Source organism: Macrosteles quadrilineatus, unplaced genomic scaffold, assembly GCF_028750875.1.
Source record: "Macrosteles quadrilineatus isolate MER2022 unplaced genomic scaffold, UCM_ALF_1.0 Scaffold_6__1_contigs__length_79288215, whole genome shotgun sequence".
Taxonomy (NCBI): Eukaryota; Metazoa; Arthropoda; class Insecta; order Hemiptera; family Cicadellidae; genus Macrosteles; species Macrosteles quadrilineatus.
Genome location: NW_026542599.1, coordinates 48,913,516 through 48,933,200, shown reverse-complemented (window position 1 = coordinate 48,933,200; position 19,685 = coordinate 48,913,516). Strand labels below are relative to the sequence as shown.

Sequence of the window (19,685 nt, the reverse complement as noted above, 5' to 3'; positions counted from 1 at the left end):
TGGGGCAAAAATTGGTTTTTCCCATTTTTGACCCTAAAAACTTAAAAAAAATTAGCATTTTCTTTCCAAACCATTTTGTAGAACTTAAAAAAACAAATAATTTAGTATATTGAAGCGTTATTATGCGCCTAATGGTTACAGAGATTAAATTAAATTCAAAAAAACTGTAAATTAAAAATTCCCATGTTATTCTTATGGAGAATAAGTAAACTGTTGTAGTTTGCTTGTTTATGATTATATTTTGATCAAATTTGGAAAATGCATTCATTTCATACTAAACTACTAACATTTTACAAAAAACACCTTTTTACCCTCCCTGTTGTAGCAAACCTAAGTCAAGATTGTTAAAACTTCTGCTTTTCTTTGATTTCAAAAAATTTTTTCAAGATTTATTCTACAATCTTTTGTATACTTACTAACATTTTTAATTTGAGATTTATTGTAGTGTTTACAAAAGGAGCATGCACTTAGAAATAATAACTGGGTCGGGGTGCTAATTTAGCGGTTTTAACTAAGCTTATCTCAACACACCTTTATTTGCCTTTTCATATATGACGAAGACAATTTCCAATATTTTAATCAGGAAAGCCTTTTTATTATCAAAAGACCAAAGCTACCTTATTAAACTAATATTTATTCACAAACATGTTGCTGCCTTTAGCAGAGTTAAACCTTTGGAGTAATTTAAATTATTTATTAAAAATAACATCAACAAAAGCAAACAAAGACAAATAACAAACTATTTTTTACACTAAAGATGTTGTACTGGGATATATATCTGATATATGTATTAGATTTATTTAAGTTTGTTTATACTGTATTACAATAGTTTGTTTTACATTTGAGCTTTTCAGGGACTTATGTCCCTTCAAGCCACTAGTGTTATTTAAATATTGAATAAATGTGATATTTTTAAGGAGACATTTTAGTGTAAATCCAATCAGGCAAATGGAAATTCGCTTAGTCTGCAGGTTTGCTGCGGCGGGGGTATATTATTTAAACTGTCATCTAAACATTCTTTACTGCCCTGCAATGCCATTAGAAATTCTTGTGAGCCTTTATAAAACTTACCCTCAAAAACTTCCACAGTTGCTTGTGAATGTACATAAACTTGTTGTAGCCAGATATCTCGGGAGCTAGGTACTGCAGGACAGGGAACTGACTGAACAGAGCTCCGACCATGTCTATGTTGGCGAACAACTCGGTCAGTAGAGTTTGAAGGTCTTGCAGCTCCTGTAACACAGCGTAATGTAACACAAAATAGCATAGCAGTACCATCAACTTGTAGAGAGCAATTTGCTAAACATCAAAAAGGTACTTAGTTCTGAACAGCTTATGATGAAGTAAAGGTTGAGTCTGTGTTCTAAGTTATGTATTGTTCACTGGTACAATGGCCAGTATTTTATTACAGCCCCTGAGTTCACATTAAAGAGGACTAGTAAGCTAAAATTACAACACATTTGATTAATATGTTCACTCGGTCACATTCCTTTCCCATTAGTGTCATCCATTCCTGCTATCCATTCCTAAGCTAGCCCCTAAGGGAAGAGTACCCAGTGACATTCCTCCATCCAGGTTGGTGGGATGTTCAGCTCTGCGAGAGGAGGAAGTGCGCCATCAATCTCTCACCTGCCTGTGGCTATGGTTCTATGGGCTTCGGCCCGCTTGCTGTGTGCGATCAACATTATGTGGGGCAAATCCTCGACTTTGGAAGTAGCCTTTCCTGGAGGTGAAATCGGGCAAGTACCCGTAAGCTCACGGGGACACTCTAGGGGAACGTAACTTTCCGCAGTGTGAGGGTAACGGCTGGGCGCACTCCATCAGCCAATCCCTGTCTCTGAGCCCGGAAGGTATGGTTATCTAGAGTGTTGGGGGTTTTCTCTGGAACCTCAATTGAGTTAAGGGTGTCGCCACCTTTGGTGGATAGGTTCATCCAGGTGGGTCCCACTTCTAAACCCGCCTCCTTTTGGGAAACCCTAAGGGCCTGACAGTGACGTTGGGCTTGATGGGCAAACGAAGTAGATCGGGTGTTGAAATCAAGCCCGCTAGGGGTATCTGAGGATCTATCGCCCTGGGTATCCCTGGTTTCCCAGCAATGGGATGGCCTCAACTGGGTAGTGGTGGAAATAGGGGGTTGGGGTTCCCCCGTCAGCTTGCTGGCGGTCCCCTTCCTCTTGGCTTTGATGGCGGGTTTCGGCCTGTCAGGGATTGGATAGGTCCCGAGTGTTGCTTGCACTAAATGCGTCAGGGCATTTCATTATGGGGCTTCAGGTTTTCGTACCTGCTGGATTCCAGGTGGAGTGACGCTTAACCTAGTAGCCGGTATCCCTGGTTAGGATTGAGGGGCAACCCTCTTTCCGAAGGGTTGCTTCGGCAGCCGGGCTGATGACCTTAAGTCATCCGCCCATGGTGTGCCTAAGGTATGCTCTGGCCTGCACCATGGGGCCCGGGTATGTTTAATTATTAGGTACCGGGTTGCAGTTGAGGGGCTTCGGCTCTTTCGACGCAAACAAATGGAAAAAAAGTGGCCACATTCCTTTGTATTTGTAGTCTACTGACAATTAATGATAATAAATGTGTTGGTGTTACAAATACAAACAATTTGCAATAATCAAATTTGTAAATCAGATGTGCCAACATTGACCCATTTGCATGACTTTTTTTTTAAATTTACAGAAATTTTAAGTCACCAGAATATTGTGTTGTTTTAGTTGTAATTGTAATTTATTTATTTACTTGTAAACTTGGAACAGGACATACACAATACATTTTCCAATACTTTTTGGTTATTGGGTTCTAATCCAATTATTAATAGTAGCTAGTTTTTATTTATAAAAAGAAAAAGGAAAAAATTAAATCATAACATAAAAGATAATATCTTAAAGTGGGGAAAAGAATATTGGTACGTTCCATAGACGGTTGGAAGATCGGAAAAGTTATCTTTCAACTTGGAGCCCTGCACTACAATGTAAAACTGGACAACGGTTACATTGGCAAGAGACACGATCAGTTGAAGAGAACATCAGTGCCAGAAACACCACACAGCACACACTCCAGCTCATCCTTTATTTTAAAATCAACCTTTAGATTGGATGTGTCACAAAGAACTTCGAATCAAACTAAACTTGATTTTGAAATGGAAAAAGCACAATTCTGTATTTCAACCTATACTTTAAACTTTACCTTTTCCTCAGGGTTGTATCTGATTCCAGCCAACATCGACCACAAAGTATTGAGGACACACACATTGAAAGCGTTGGACATTTCCACCAAGATCCCATTCTTTCCACTCTTTGCTATTCTCTTCTCAAATGATTCTACCAGAGCCGCAGCCTCATCCTCTGTTAGTCCAGCCATCGTCTTACGACCGAAACCAAACTCCCGCAAGTGTCGAAGGACAAAGCGCTTCTGTTCTTGCCAAAACTCTTCATCAGTTAGGATCAAACCTGAAAAAAATAGTTGAATATTTCAAACAATTAATAAAAAATGTTTAGAAGTACTTAATGTGAAAATGTTTAGTATAGGTTTTTAGGGGTTACATATAAGAAAATCAATAAGTAACTAAATGGCAAAAGAATGGGGATTTTTAATGATACATTCCTCATTTGTAGATTTGAACCCTTATCTATATACTTATTACAATAAGTGTTTTCCTTGTAACATCCCTTTTCCAACCCTCCTACGTAACTGATTTTTACGTTTCAGGTGTAATTTTACAGCTTATATCATCTAGTGCAACTGTGCATGGTACCTTATTAAAAAGGTAATTTACTTTAGGGCTTCGCCTCTCTCACTATTTAAACGAATCGTGCTTATAGCCTCTGGGAATATCCAAATTAAAAAGTAAATCTGTACTGGGTGTAGGTCTTACATTGCCACCTACGGTAATAGCTATTTCCCCCTAGGAAAATTTGCTAATAGGAATAAATAGCTAACACCTAAACACACAGTATAAAATAATCAACAGAAAAATAATCTGAACTTATCTTTCATGAGCATAAAGGGCTACGTTTCATCCTATACCTACAGGTTGATGATAATACTGTGTATTACCTTCTAATGCATAGTTAATTGTTAAATTCTACTTATTATAGTAAATAAATGGAATTTAAACCTTGCTCACCTCTCCGAACTCCCCAAGTACGAGTCTCGTAGAACGGTCCGTGAGGTCTCCCGTCAAAATCCTCCCTCATCATCATCTCTCTAACCGCCTCATAGCTGGTGCAGACGACAGTTCGGTCCTTACCGATACGCAGGCCCACACAGCCAGTCTTATATTGCTCGGCCATCTTGACAGAGGCGAGGTAGAGATATCCTCCCATCTCCTTCCTTAGCCGATGAATGGCCAACGCACTGCCTACCACGGGCCACCATACTGGGCCTGGAAAACACGGATTGGTGTATATGTGTAAATTGACTGGTTTTATATGATTTATTATAAATTGAAAATATAAACCAAATAAAGTAGGCGACAGAGACAAATGATGATAAAATACCTCAAAATGATAGCAAACCAGCAAAATGAGCGTTTTTCCATTCGCCAACATGGAGTAAATACTAAGTCAAAGTCAGTGTCAAGTATAGTGACGAGTGAGATGCTCATGTACACAAGAACCCTTCCCCCACCACCGTTACTTTTCTTATTTTGTACAGTCATCTCAACAATTAATTGCCATAGGATTAACTTAATACCACCAGCGTACATAGAAGTGTGTATATCAGTGTTGTTGGTAACATTTCCCTCCACTCCCACTCGCCATGCAAGTCAACACAACCCATACAGTACCTATGTCGATCAATTAGAATTTAGATGATTGATTTGAAATTAAACCTTTTTGGACTATGTGTGCAAACAGAGCCACAAACTAGAATTGTCAGTGACATTTTCTTCCCGCAATTTTTAACATATTTGGTACTCACCAGGGGGGAAGTTCTTCGGTTTCTTCGAATCTAGGTACAAAAGAAGTCCCAGGATGAAGATGAAGAGTGTTGCCTCTATCCACATCCTGAAATATTTAAATATGAATGTACACTTTGAATGCAGATCCTATGTATGTGAGATTAATGTACACACTAATTCATAGTCCATTATATTTAGGGGGGTTGAGGGGGAGTTTTCCTGGGTCCCCCCCACCACTTGTTTTCTTGATCCATTTTACAGCTGATTGGGGTTGGGCTTATTAACATCTGGCCAGCTGTGGTTTCTAAGGTAGGGTGAGGTACGTGGAGGTGATGGAATTGCTTTCCCAACCGCCTAAATATTGTCAACATGATGTTAGGCTAGGATTATACTAGGACGCTGGCGTCCGGGATGCTGGCATCCGGGATGCTGGCATCCGAGAGGCTAGCGTCCCACCTCGAGCCGAAAAATGACGTGATTTGTGTTGGGATGCTAGCCTCTCGGAATGCCATTTTATTTCAATGTTTAGTCACTTTTTGTTTATATCTATTTAAATAACATTAGGTTTAATGAGTACCAAGGTTTGATGCTTTAAGGGGCTAATAAAGTGTGTTTTTTAGTAAAATACTGTGTTATTAGCTTAGTATAAAACAAATTGGCCAAGTTTAATCAAAATATATCCATACACAAGCAAATTCCAACACTTAACAACATTTTCTATAAGAATAACATGGCAATTTTTAATATACTCTTTTTTTAATTTTCTCCATAACTAATAAAATTACAAAAACACTTAAAAATTATTTGTTTTTAAGCTCATTAAAATTGTTTAGAGAGAAATTGTGAATTTTTTAGTTTTATGGGTCAAAAATGACAAACCCCCTTTTTTTAGCACATAAAACCCTGTTTCCAAGGTATGTTCATGCTAGTTCGCGAACTCATTCAAATTTGTCCAACCCTTCACCTTAAAACCAAATTTCTTCAAAATAGAACAAAAATTACTCCAGTTATCGCGTTTACAGACATATATATATAATATTTAAATCTATACGAACGGATGGTGTTTTTGGCCTCTGGGGACATCAAAATGAAAAAGTAAATCGGTCCCGGGCCTAGGTCTTACCATGCCACCTACGGTAATAACTTCGAGCTTTCGGTGGCTTTTTTTAGCATCCGACGCTAGCATCCATAGTATTATCGCCCCCATTTGATTCAATGCCCCGCTAGCGTCCCGGACGCTGGCCTCTCGGACGCCAGCGTCCTAGTATAATCCTAGCCTTAGTTTTGGATAAGGCACAGAGGTTTTTTAATGGTGATTTCACCATAAAACCCCATGAAATTCTGAACAAAATCGTATATATCTCCAATTGCTGTAAAAATTGCAGTTTGAACTGCAATTTTTACAGCAATTGGAGATATACGTTTTTGTGACTTCTGTTATTTTCCCATAAAATAACAAAAAATCGGATTTTCGAAAAAAATTTGATTTTTGATTAAAATTAGTATGTTGTGGTCCTTTCTTACTCCAAACAAAATATTGCAAACCCCAATTGCTGTAAAAATTATGGTTCGTTTTCCCTATGTAATATCATAGTTACTCCCATCTGAGTCTCACCTTTGTAGTTTGACCCAAAAAGGTTGTTGACAAGCTAATGGGAGAAAGTATGTGTCAGATTGCTGATACCGTTAATTTAAATCTTAAATCCACAATAACTGACAATAATTTTTGACGTATTATTTGAAGAGGACACCGACTAAGTATTCAAAAATCTAATGGAAAAAACATGGGTCCAGTTTTCTGGTACCGTTTATATTCTTGTATGGTAAAACGTCTAAAAGCCTAATTTTTACAATTTGACAGAGGCAGCAGAACCGACCCTGACGAAGCTTCTTAACTAATTAATAAATTCCAACATTACAAAAAACTACAAAAAATAATATCCAGTTTTATCTCCGCCAACTAAACATGAACGTAAGTAGTAGTCCGGAACTCAGCCTCCGTGTTACATCACAGATTATACAACAGCTGATTGCCTGATCCTGGGCTGTTACCGAAGAAAGTCAGAGAAAGTGGTTGGGCCGGAAGAGGCTGAGGTTCTCAAACACAGAGATTACGCAACTGTGACGGCCAAGGTGTGGGTCAAGCCTTCAAATTTGAACACCGCAGCTCCGTCCTCACCTGCACCTGTTATGGGGTCGAGTTTGCAGGGAAAAGGGGAATGGAATGATCCAATGCCGCCATACTCATAGCCTATTCTATGTTGTATTTCGTTCATTCCTTGTTGGAAATATCCAGTTTGGTGCAGTTGCAAAAAGCTGAAATAGTATATTTCGTACCTAGGGCCAAAAATTAGGTTTTTGCCAGCTTGAGATAGTTTTTAATAAACGACCAAGAGCTGCAAAACCATTTCGGTCCGTGGCACGAACGCTTTTTCACCTCACTATACCCTATTACCACTATTCAACACAATTATAATGCACACTGATATTCAACTCAACTACAACTTTAAGGTTATTTGAAGAGATAATTTGAGGAATCAGCAAAAATAATAATAAATAGTTGCTAGGCAGCTGTAGCTATAAAACAATTCTCTTGCAATGCTATGGATACTTAATTTAATATGCATTCATGTTTTAAGAAAGTAAGCGGGCAGCTGATTTTGCGGCCTTAGGGATGTAAAATGTAAAAACCTGCTCAGTCCCCAAATGACGATGACAGCTGGCATGGCCAGCAAAACGTAACTTTCAGCCACCAATCAACGTATGTAAAACAGCTAAAAACATCATACAGTGGTGAAATAGTATATTTCGTACCTAGGGCCGAAAATGAGGTTTTGCCGGCTCGAGATAGTTTTTAAGTTCGAGACTTCGTCTCGAACTTAAAAACTATCTCGAGCCGGCAAAACCATTTCGGTCCGTGGTAAGAACACTATTTTTCACCACACTATACCCTATTACCACTATTCACCACTATAATAATGCACACTGATAGTCAACACAACTATAACTTTAAGGTTATGTGAACAAATAATTTGAGGAATCAGCAAAAATAAAAATAAATAGTTGCTAGGCAACGGTGACAATAACACAATTCTAATGCAATGCTATGGATTTTGATTGTGTATTTAAAATGCATTCATGTTAAGTAAGTAAGCGGACAGCTGATTTTGCGGCCCGGCCTGTAAAAACCTGCTCGGTCCCCAAATTACGATGACAGCTGGCATGGCCAGCAAAACGTAACTTTCAGTTTCAGCCACCAATTAACGTATGTAATACAGCCAAAAACATCATAGTGTGGTGAAAAAGTTGTTTACGACTCATCTTTGATGGGTAAAGCAAGTATTAATAGACTAGGTTAAGGATTAAAAATGTGTTGGGTCTAAATAAAATTAATTATAAAGGCATAACCTAGCCTAACGTGAGAATTATTAGTTACATAAAGTACCCCTTGATGTATTGATTAATGGTGATAGGCTTTCTTTATTTGAAACTCTTTAGGTGTCGGAAGTAGAATGGTATTTTGCCTATGTGAAAAGAAACACCATCGAATGATAATGTTTTTAATTAGGTAACTAATTTTAGGGTTAATATTGATTAAAAACACTTTATTTCAGGGGATTTTCAATGTTCAGAATCAAGATTAGTTAACACGTATAAAATATAAACTACCTATAACATAGATCAAGCGTCATCCTACAACAAATCTTTGCGCGCAAATGCCCAATTGTGAGCCGATTTAAAAGATCTTGGTGACATATTTTTTCGGTAATATTATTTTAGTTTTGCAGTTTTTTTTATTTTGATAATTGAAAAAAAATGTGGGGCTCAAATGTTGGTAAAAATGTTAAAATACGGGTTTTTTATAATAAGTTTTAACGCATACAATCATACAAATAATTTTTAGAGAAAAAATAAAAACATGGGGACAGTGCAATAGATTCTTATAAACAAGAATCTGCAGGTAGTTTATTAAAAACTTTAAGAATAACGATGTAATCAACCAGATTCGAAAGGCTTGCAAGCTCTCTTCACGGCGCTGTTCAATACAATGGTGGCATATAGGGGCATCGGCGTTCAGCAACTTCGTATTGAGAAATCCGAGCTGAGGTAGAGCGCACCTTTGGACTGGCCCACTGTAGTTTCGAACCATAAAAATCCACCTATAGTATAGTGTCATACGTGCTTGCACTCGTGGGTTTTTATGTTGTTGAGGTTCATGTTGTTCAATTTAATAAAAGCAATTTAAGGAGTTTGTGGAGAAAAGTTGATAATCTATTTGGTAAATTTGTTTATTAAGTAGGCAACGAAAATTGGCTACGGTCTAACATTTATAGTTAATTAGTTTGTTATAAAATGAATACACGATGCAAATAATACTTTACTTTAATTCGAGCTATGTGTGTTTGTGGGCATGATTGTTTGCATATATTTTCTCGGAGTCCAGCGGAAGGATTTGGACTAAAGTTTGGACTTACTTAGTGGGTACTTTATCTATATAGTCAGTTTATTTAATTAACAGTTAGGGCCTAGTTACAAAGCTGTTTTCCTGCTATAACCAACTCCATTATTTAAGTTACACGGTTCTTAATCAGATTATTGGGGTTATTAATCGCACGTGGTTTGGAGTTGCTTATAGGCCCTAGTGTCTTAAGTGTTTTAAATTTTATTCAAAAGGGTCAAGTTTTTAAAACGTTTTTATTAGCTCGCTTTCTTGTCCGGTACAAATTTTGCAATCAATTTTATACTAAGTTCCCGATGAGCTAGAGACTTGAAACTTGAAACATAGCTCACAAATGAATGACAATGCAACATTATATAATTTAATTTTCATATTTCCCTTGGGCTACGCCCCACAGGCTTGTTTTTATTAACTCGCTTTCTTGCAAATTGTGATACTTCCCGATGAGCTAGAGACTTGAAACTTGAAACATAGCTCACAAATGGATGACAATGCAATATTATATCATTCAATTTTCATATTTCCCTTGGGCCAAGCCCCTTGGGCTTCCAAATTATCCATGTTTACATTTTGAAAAAATGTAAATATATCAATTAATTTAAGTCAGCTGTAAATTATTAAATTTTACAGTTCGAAGAGCAGAGGTAAAGAGGAACTGCAGCTGAAATAAAAATTGTGCAGAGATTCTTTATAGTCCAGTAAAATAAGACATTTTGGTATGCAAAAGGTCGGGTAGTTCTGATTTTTGGATATGTTGTTAGTATTTGGCCCATAACATAAAATCCAAGTTATCCACCTCGAGATACTGCCGCTCGCCGCGGGGCGCGCCACTTGTTATCGAAATATCAAAAATATGGCAATTCCTATTGTTTTTCACTCAATCTCACGAACCATTGATTTTACCGAAAATTTTATATTATTACATTAAAGAACAATAAATTTGTGACAGTTTAAGCCCAACAGCAATTATGTAGCGTAAATAATGGTCAAAATACAGACCATCAAAATAAATAAATTTTCCAAAGACCGATAAAAATTGTGTTTTTTTCAATATTTCCACAATATAGTTGTTTGAAGCAAACACCGTATTGATTTAGAGAGTATGCCAGTTTATTTGCTATTAATAGAAAATAAATGAAAGTATGAATAAAAATACCCCCACCTCAGCAAACCTGCAGACTAAGCGAATTTCCATTTGCTTGATTTGATATTCACAAACCTATTTAAATAACGTTAGGTTTAACTGGTGCCTAGGTTTGCTGCTACAGGGAGGGTAATATAGTATATAAAATAATAAGAGTATGATGAGAAACAAATAAATTTACCCAATTTTATAAAAACGTGTCTATAAATAAGGAAAAAACAATAATTTAAAATCTTCGCTATTGGAATAACTTGAGGTTTTTTAATTTACATTTTTTTATTTTCTCCGTAACCAATAACTGTAAAAAAACATTTTAATGTACTAAGTTATTTGTATTTAAGCTCTACAAAATGGTCTAGAGATTCATTGTAAAATTGTATGTTTTAAGGGTCAAAAATACGAAAAACCCGTTCTTAACAAAAAACCCCATAAAGCAACCGTTCCCATGGCCTGATCAAATCAAATCAAAACCTGTTTTATTTCCAAAATTGTTTACAATATATACATATACAAAATACGAACAATGGTCCCGCATAGGCCGTAAAAGACATGTGCGTAGGACGAGCTCTATTACAAATCAAATTAGAAATATTCTTAAAAATTAACACTAAATTAATCAAAATAATATTTACAACTAAGCTATGAGACAGCTACAGGAACAGTTAGTGCTAAGTAAAAGGTAGTCGAGTTAATGGAGTTGCAGTTACTAATGTCTGTACGCTAAATATTGTTTACTCATACTTGTGATCACTTGTGATCATACTTGTGTATTTATTATTGTTATGTATTGTATACTGGACTGATAAGTGTCTCAGACTGATCGAGCCCAATCTCCGACAGCCAACTGCTTACCGAACGTTTATAAACTGGAAGAGATACCTGTAGATCTCTAATCTCTGATGGTATATTCCTATACAAAACATTCGCAATATAAAAAGCATTAGTAAGGTTTGCAGACTTGAAAACTCGGGGTACCTGCATACCTACATTTACAGCTCCTCTGGTGGGACAGTTATGTGTGATTGGCGTCACTATCAAATCTTGATTCTGATTGGAGTAGGTATATACAAGTAAAGTTTTGATAAAAAGTTGACGCGCCGAAAGTAATTGAGTGTTTTTTAATAATAAATTTGTAGGGAAACGCCTGTTGAATTAAAAAGCTATTTTAATAATTAGTTTTTGTATGACAAACAGTGGCTTTAAAATATTGCTACTAGCTCCTCCCCATACTATAATTCCATATTGAAGTACCGATTAAACAAATGCATAGTATAACATTTTTATTTCATTAATGTTAAGAATTTCGCGTACGTTTCTAAAAACATAAATTAATTTCCTAAGTTTTGTCATATACTTCAATGATCATGCTTCGCGAACTCATTTTAATAAATGTAGGTTTACATGCCGAAAAACATACCTTCAAAATATACCTTCAACGGCAAAACTACTCTTCCCAAAGCTGTCAAATGTTTATACATAAACATTAAGCTAAGCTTTGGGTACAATACTTTCTCATGGAAACAAAATAAAACAGTTTAACATAGTTAACAGTTTATTGAGGCTGAAAGATCAGGCAAATAAGACCTTCAATTACAATCACTCTACAGATCTTCCTTGCAGCGGGTAATTTTTCCACGCCAAGTGCGCCCATCTATACAGGACATGCTGAATATGAATTGAAATACAGGATTGATATTGAAGAACACAAACAATTCACAAAGATCGGAAATTTCACTACAAGACGTACAGACAAGTTCTGGTGTGGAATTTGGTTTGATTAGGCCATCGAACAGGCCCTCATAAAGACAATGAAAAGCTCTGGTGGATTGACTCGGGGACGAGGGATAACAGACAAAATGTTGTAACTTGATGATCCGTCCTCATCAAATCTGTAGGATAGGAAGTTGAAAAATATTATAAAAAATGACGTCAGTTGAACATTAAAAGTGAGCAACATGTTGACGTGCGCCATTCTCGCATTGCTTGAGACAACGAAATTGATGAAAATATTCAATAGTGGTTTCCTCAACACACACCATTCAATATAAATGATATGCTGATTATTAGCAAATTTCCCTTATAGGGAATACGCTATTACAGTAGGCCTCATGGTAAGCCCTAGACTAGGGACCGATTTACTTTTTCATTTTGGTATTCCAAGAGGCCAAAAATACTGTTGGTTCAAATTGTTATAACATATATAAATATATATATACTGGGTGTCCGAAAAAGACTCCATAGTTTTAAACATACCTCACGATACTATTGTTCAAATGGATGAGTAATAATCATTTCGTGCTGTGTAGAGTATACTTCAAAGTTTTAGTTTCGTACGTTGGCAATGAGTTGCGTACACCTATTTGACCTTGAACATAGTTTTAGTAATAAATTATAATACAAATAATAAAATATTAATGATAAAAATGAGTAAAAATAGCTTGCATGTCTGCAGGACTACAAATGGTTCGCATATTGAGGTGTGATAGTGTTAAAATAACTTTTATTTTATTACCTTTCATTTAATGTATCAGCATAGCCTTCTCTATGGTATCAGTCGTTGAACAGTAGTTTGTATCTAGTACAATAAATAAATTAATTTTCAAACTAGGTAAGTTTTTTGGAGAACCTGTATAAAAAAAAAAAAAAAAAAAAAACTAAAGATTTTACTAAACTGTATTCAAAAAAATTTATTATCGTCCGTTAGCACGATGATTCCCAAAAATCATCCGATTTAGTGGAATTTGGTACCTACAAACTTTACTTTTATTTGTGAATTTAAGAGATGGACTATTTATCATTTACTTTGTATTGTAAGTGACTTAGCCTATTGCTTTTGCTTAATAGCCTATATAAGTCATCGAATCATTGAATCATGCACACGTACATTTATTTATTAAAACGAGTTCGCAAAGCATGATCGGCATGATAAGGCCATAGGAACGGTTGCTTTATAGGTATTTTGCCGGTAAGAATATTTTTTTTAATTTTGAACCCTCAAAACATACAATTTTACAATTGTATCATTACAGAATTTTGTAGAGCTTAAAAAGAAATAATTTAGTACATTAAAATGTTGTTTACAGTTATTGGTTACGGAGAAAATTAAAAAAATGTAAATTAAAAAACCTCAAGTTATTCCAAGAGCGAAGATTTTTAATTATTGTTTTTTTCCTTATTTATAGACACATTTTTATAAAATTGGGTAAATTTATTTGTTTCTTATCATACTATTATTATTTTATATACTATATTACCCTCCCTGTAGCATCAGACCTAGGCACCAGTTAAACCTAATGTTATTTAAATAGGTTTGTGAAAATCAAATCAAGCAAATGGAAATTCGCTTAGTCTGCAGGTTTGCTGAGGTGGGGGTATTTTTATTCATACTTTCATTTATTTTCTATTAATAGCAAATAAACTGGCATACTCTCTAAATCAATACGGTGTTTGCTTCAAACAACTATATTGTGGAAATATTGGAAAAACCACAATTTTTATACGTTTTTGGAAAATTTATTTATTTTGATGGTCTGTATTTTGACCATTATTTACGCTACATACTTGCTGTTGGGCTTAAACTGTCACAAATGTATTGTTCTTTAATGTAATAATATAAAATTTTCGGTAAAATCAACGGTTCGAGAGATTGAGTGAAAAACAATAGGAATTGCCATATTTTTGATATTTCGATAACAAGTGGCGCGCCCCGCGGCGAGCGGCAGTATCTCGAGGTGGATAACTTGGATTTTATGTTATGGGCCCAATACTAACAACATATCCAAAAATCAGAACTACCCGACCTTTTGCACAGCAACCCCATATTTTCTGACAGATTTACTGGACTATTATACAAAGAAACATTTCAAAATAAAGATAAACAATCTGATTGCTGATATAAAGGTGTTTGTTAATAATGTAATTTTGTTATTTATTTAGTATTCTATAAAGTAAACAATAAATTAAATAGATTGATATATTTATTGTTAGTAGGTAGGTCATACATTCAATCTAATGCATAATTATATGAAAACAAACTCAAGTAAACCTTAGATTTCCCACACGCCTCTGTCTTAACCTTGATATAGATGCCTGAAATAGATTTAACATCCACACACATTAAAAATCCTTTGTAAAATCCAGCTTGTATCAGTGCAAGTTGATGCAACTCACAATGTTATCATCTCACGGTGGTAGTGATAAGAGCTGTTATCTCATCGTACTGAACAGCTTCTACCTTCTCTAACACTCCAGTAGCAGAGTAGAGACGCTTCAGTTGAGAAATATTTAGATTTGCCTTTGCTAGATTCACTTCATTTAATGAAACTAAATCTGTCCACATTTCTTTTACTCTAAATCAAAATTCTTATCCTCCTGTCACAATAAACAACGCCCAACTTCCCGAAGTAACTGAGGTTAAATACTTAGGTATCCATTTAGATAGGAAGTTAACTTGGAAAACACACATTTGGAGAAAACGGCAACAACTAAATTTAAAATCTAATCAGTTAAATTGGCTCATCAGAAGAAAATCAAAACTTAGTCTAGAAAATAAATTATTGCTATATAAAACTATATTGAAACCAATATAGTTATATGGAGTGCAACTATGGGGCTCGGTGAGTAATTCTAATATAGAAATTCTCCAAAGATACCAATCGACAATGCTGAGGAAGATAACAAATGCACCATGGTATGTCAGCAATAGGACACTACATCAAGACCTTAAGATGCCTACAGTTAAGGACGAAATCATGACCATAAGTGAACGTTATATTACAAAATTGGAATCTCATCAAAGTCATTCAGCTCTTAACTTATTAAACAACATGGATACAATTTACAGACTTAAGAGGCCATCAATTCTCGACCTGCCCTACAGATTTTTGTAAAGTGTTTTTATTGAAAAATTTGTTGTTGAGAGTGCTTAACAGCTATTTTTAATGTTCCAAAGTCAATTTTTCGTATTACATAGTATTTACTTATTGTTCAATATATAATAGAACAGATTGTAAAGTAAATAAATAAAAAAAATATATATATATATATCAATTAATATAAGTCAGCTGTAAATACTTAAATTTGACAGTTCGAAGAGCAGAGGTAAAGAGGAACTGCAGCTGAAATAAAAATTGTGCAGAGATTCTTTATACACAAAGAAACATTTCAAAATAAAGATAAACAATCTGATTGCTGATATAAAGGTGTTTGTTAATAATGTAATTTGTTATTTATTTAGTATTCTATAAAGTAAACAATAAATTAAATATATTGATATATTTATAGTTAGTAGGTAGGTCATACATTCAATCTAATGCATAATTATATGAAAACAAACTCAAGTAAACCTTAGATTTCCCACACGCCTCTGTCTTAACCTGATTTAGATGCCTGAAATAGATTTAACATCCACACACATTAAAAACTAAAAAAGTTGAAAATAATTTATAAATATGTGGAGAGTATAAAATACTTGTAGGATTTAAAACGAAAAACTTTGGGTGCATGAAATTGATAATAATACATTAGTTCAATGGATGAAGGCAATCAAATTATTTGACTGATTTAATTTTATTTGATAAGCATTGCAGGATAAGCCTATAGGTCAAATTGAAAATTTTCACTTTTGTAGAGTGAGTTTTGTAGAGTTGTTAAGTCCAGCTTCTAAATTTGTACCAACATTTCTTTCTACGCCAGTGGCAAGTTAAGTCAATCATAAACAGCTGTTTGCGGTGCAAAAGACATTCACGTTTAGAGGATGAGCCGGGAATTCGAACCCGTCCCTCCCGCACCCAAGTCCGGAACGCTAACCACCCAAAATGTTCAATCAAGGCTCGAAAGTCCCACATTGTTTGAAAAAAATAATTTCACAATGCATTTTAGTTCCTAATCAAATAAAAATACAATTTTTAATATTATTTTTCCCAAACACTAATGAAAAGTGGTGGGGGTAATTTTGTTATAGGGCCTACTCATTTCAGTATACTTTTATCAATAAACTTTACTAATATTTTATAAAACCCCTAGTAGATTCTTAAAGTGCACTGAGCAGCAGCCTAAAAAATACGATGTAACCTCCTCATATAGTTACAAAATGCTCAAACTCGCATTGTGACATTCATGATTCGGCTTATATTTCTCCAACATTTATTCATCTGCAGAAGAAGTTCAGTGTGCTCTTATCGTGTCTAATAACATCTAAACACAAAAACCTTGCCTAAATGGTACCTATCTTGACAAAATTATTTGCAGTGGTCTATATTACGGACCGTGGCCATCCGTGGCACACTGGGTTGGTAACATTATTGAAAGTAACATGATATTTTGGCTGTAAGAATAAATACTATTTAAGCAGCTACTGTCATGACAGAAAGGTCATAATCCTTTTAAACTAGATCACATTATCCATTATAAGATACGTTGATTAACAATGCATGTAAACGTCAATATTTACGTAACAGCCAATTTACAGTTTTTCTCTTTGAAAATACCACATTGCTATTTCATTTGCATTATTTGTTGCCAATGAAGCCACACGACCATATAAACGAGGAGGCCCCTTACCGTCGATTTCGACGGGTTTCACCTAGTGTTAATTAACGGTCGACCGGTTTTTATGTGTGTTTTGTGTTGTGAACTTTTTACGCACCTCTTCAGGGAAGTTTAGTGAATAGTTCTTATACGGATCCGACGATGGCGCTCGCGCCAAAATGTACATAATCCACTGGGACAATACTTTGGACCACAAGGCGACAAGCAGGTATTTCAACCTTTTATTTATTAAAGTTGAATGTTTTCAGTGAGTTTGTCATATTGAATTACATTGTTAAATGTCATGAAAGTAAAGTAAGTAGGAATATGAACAGTATAACTGTATACTATAGTTGTATGCATTTAAAGCATTGTTTGTTAATACTATTAACCCGTAGTTAAAATAGCGTGTATAACGTCAACGAAGATATGCAACTGAAGGCAATATTACAATTGTATGAGACAGATCTGAAACCGGTTTGAAAACATTATGTTGGCAACAATTTTCTATAAAACTCTGTTAAAATATTGCACACTTTTGAACGAGTTTTAAATTCGGAGTTTGATGCATTGAGAGTTGTAGTCATAGAAGACTTGGAAAATTGAAAAAGTCCAGGTACAAAATATTACTAAATAAGACCTGGTAGCCTACCTGATGGTTATGCACTGTTTATCCAAGCACTTTCACTACGCGGCGGCCGCCGGTGCCGTCTCTTATATAGACTCTCCCCACTTTGAAACTTGTGTAAAGGGGGTAAAAAACTCCCAAATATGTATAACAGGTGCAGTTGTATACTGCAGTGTTACATTGATCCCCGTTTTACTGGACTACTGCAGAGAAATTATAACGGCGGTGGGGAAATTTAAAAATTAATATGGTTTAAGGGGGCACTCTCCTAAAATATTTTCAAATTTAGCAGTGAACAACTTTGTTTTTTTGTCAAATAAATCTGTAGATGTGATGAGAATTTATGATGATTTGCCCCACCACCTCCGATGGGGGATTATTTTAAAATCATACATTTACGGAAACGGATGTTTCTTGTGTTAGATATGCAAGATGATTTAATTATCACATTTATCTTTTGAAGAGTACTTTGTACTCATATAATCTGTAGCAACACTAAATATTACAATAAAAGTATTTTAAATGGAAAATCATTCAACATCTTTAATACAAATTGTTTAGTTTTTACAATAGCATCTATTGTCTCCCAAAACATTTAAATATTTGTTATTGAAATAATCTGAAATAGTCTGACCATCATTCAGGCGCTTCTTTCCAACTTGAATGTCAGGAAAATCTAAGGATTTATTACCAGAAGATCCGAGCTCAGACTTAACAACATTCCACACAGCTTGACTTTTATTATCAGCAGTTGATATTACTTCACAATTATACATCTTCCTAGCTTTATCACATACAGTCTTAAAAATTTTCCTGTCATTCTTATAGTAAGCTATAAAATTCTTATCTTTACTGGTTTTTGCAAGTTTGCTCAGTTGCCTTTTAGTTCTGCTTGATTCTGCTTATCGCAGAATAATAATTACCATAGCTTAACCACGACCACAGCAATAAAAATATTGTTGTAAAACATTATCATTCTTAAAATAGTGTTTAGTTATTGTGTACATAAACTTAGTTTGTTTAAGTTTAAGTTATATAGTAAGTTATGTAAAATAACTATTAGGCTTTTGCAATGATAATCTGTTGAAATAACCATTTGATGTGTTTACCGTGATACCGTTGTTACGACCGTGGAAATATATACAGGACGTAGACACATGGTCAAATATACATTGATGCGGAGCGGAGAGGGAAACTTGTAGGAATCAGGCCTTTTTATAGTCAGGGTAATAGTAAATTTAAGATCAGTTTAGCCTTTAGTGGTAAATTGATTGCTATAGTAGCGAATACTATTTTCTATTGTATTCCATTTAAAATAAAACGTTATACAGGGTGGCTGGTCATCAGTGTGACAAAATTTTTTTGGCGTAAGTACAAAGTAAATGCAGTGCATATAAAAGCATATAAAAGGTTCCAAGTCCAAAAATTAGCTTCCCAAAGAATTATTTTATGTTTTTCCAAAAATAACTATGTTTTCAAACCTAATATAGCTATTTCTCAATTACCTGTAAATGGATTTGAGTAGACAATGTCATTTTCGTGTTCTACATTAAATTTTAAATAAGAATTATTGAAAATGACGGGGATCAGTTGTAAAACCTCCATTGTAAATAGATTCAAAGATAAAAATTAAGATGTTTGATAAAAGTTTAAAAAAACATTGGTCTATTTTATTTGTTCACACCCTGTATGCAATAAAGTGTCCGAATATGTTAAAACTGCGCCATTTTATAAGCTTTCTAACCATATGATACACTATTGAGGTTTAAGGCCCGTTGTCCAAGAACGCGTCTGTTGCGTCTGACGCTGAGTAATAGACGCTAGCGATGGACGCTCGGTGACTGCTTAGCATTGATTTCAATGGACCCGTTGTCCAAGGGAGCGTCTGACGCGGGGCACTGCTCCAGGAGCAGACGGGATCGCTGATGGCCAGCGTCTATTGCGTCTATTGCATTATTGTTTCTGTGTTCTCCCGTATAACCCATAATATACTGTATCTTAATGTAATGACTATAGTCAAATAAAT

General features: G+C 35.0%; 1 protein-coding gene across 2 annotated transcripts in view; it reads right to left on the bottom strand.

Moving 5' to 3' along the window:
* LOC128996191 (probable cytochrome P450 303a1) overlaps positions 1-17,704 on the bottom strand; it is a 37,597-nt gene extending 19,893 nt beyond the window's left edge. For both annotated transcript variants that reach the window (XM_054421331.1, XM_054421330.1), the window contains exons 1-5: positions 17,684-17,704; positions 4,921-5,006; positions 4,124-4,381; positions 3,184-3,446; positions 1,072-1,233 (exon numbers count right to left, since the gene is read on the bottom strand). In XM_054421331.1, coding sequence (XP_054277306.1) covers positions 1,072-1,233; positions 3,184-3,446; positions 4,124-4,381; positions 4,921-5,005 — 768 coding nt within the window. In that variant the 5' untranslated portion in view covers position 5,006; positions 17,684-17,704. The remainder of the gene's footprint in view (positions 1-1,071; positions 1,234-3,183; positions 3,447-4,123; positions 4,382-4,920; positions 5,007-17,683) is intronic.
* Positions 17,705-19,685: the final 1,981 nt, after the last annotated feature.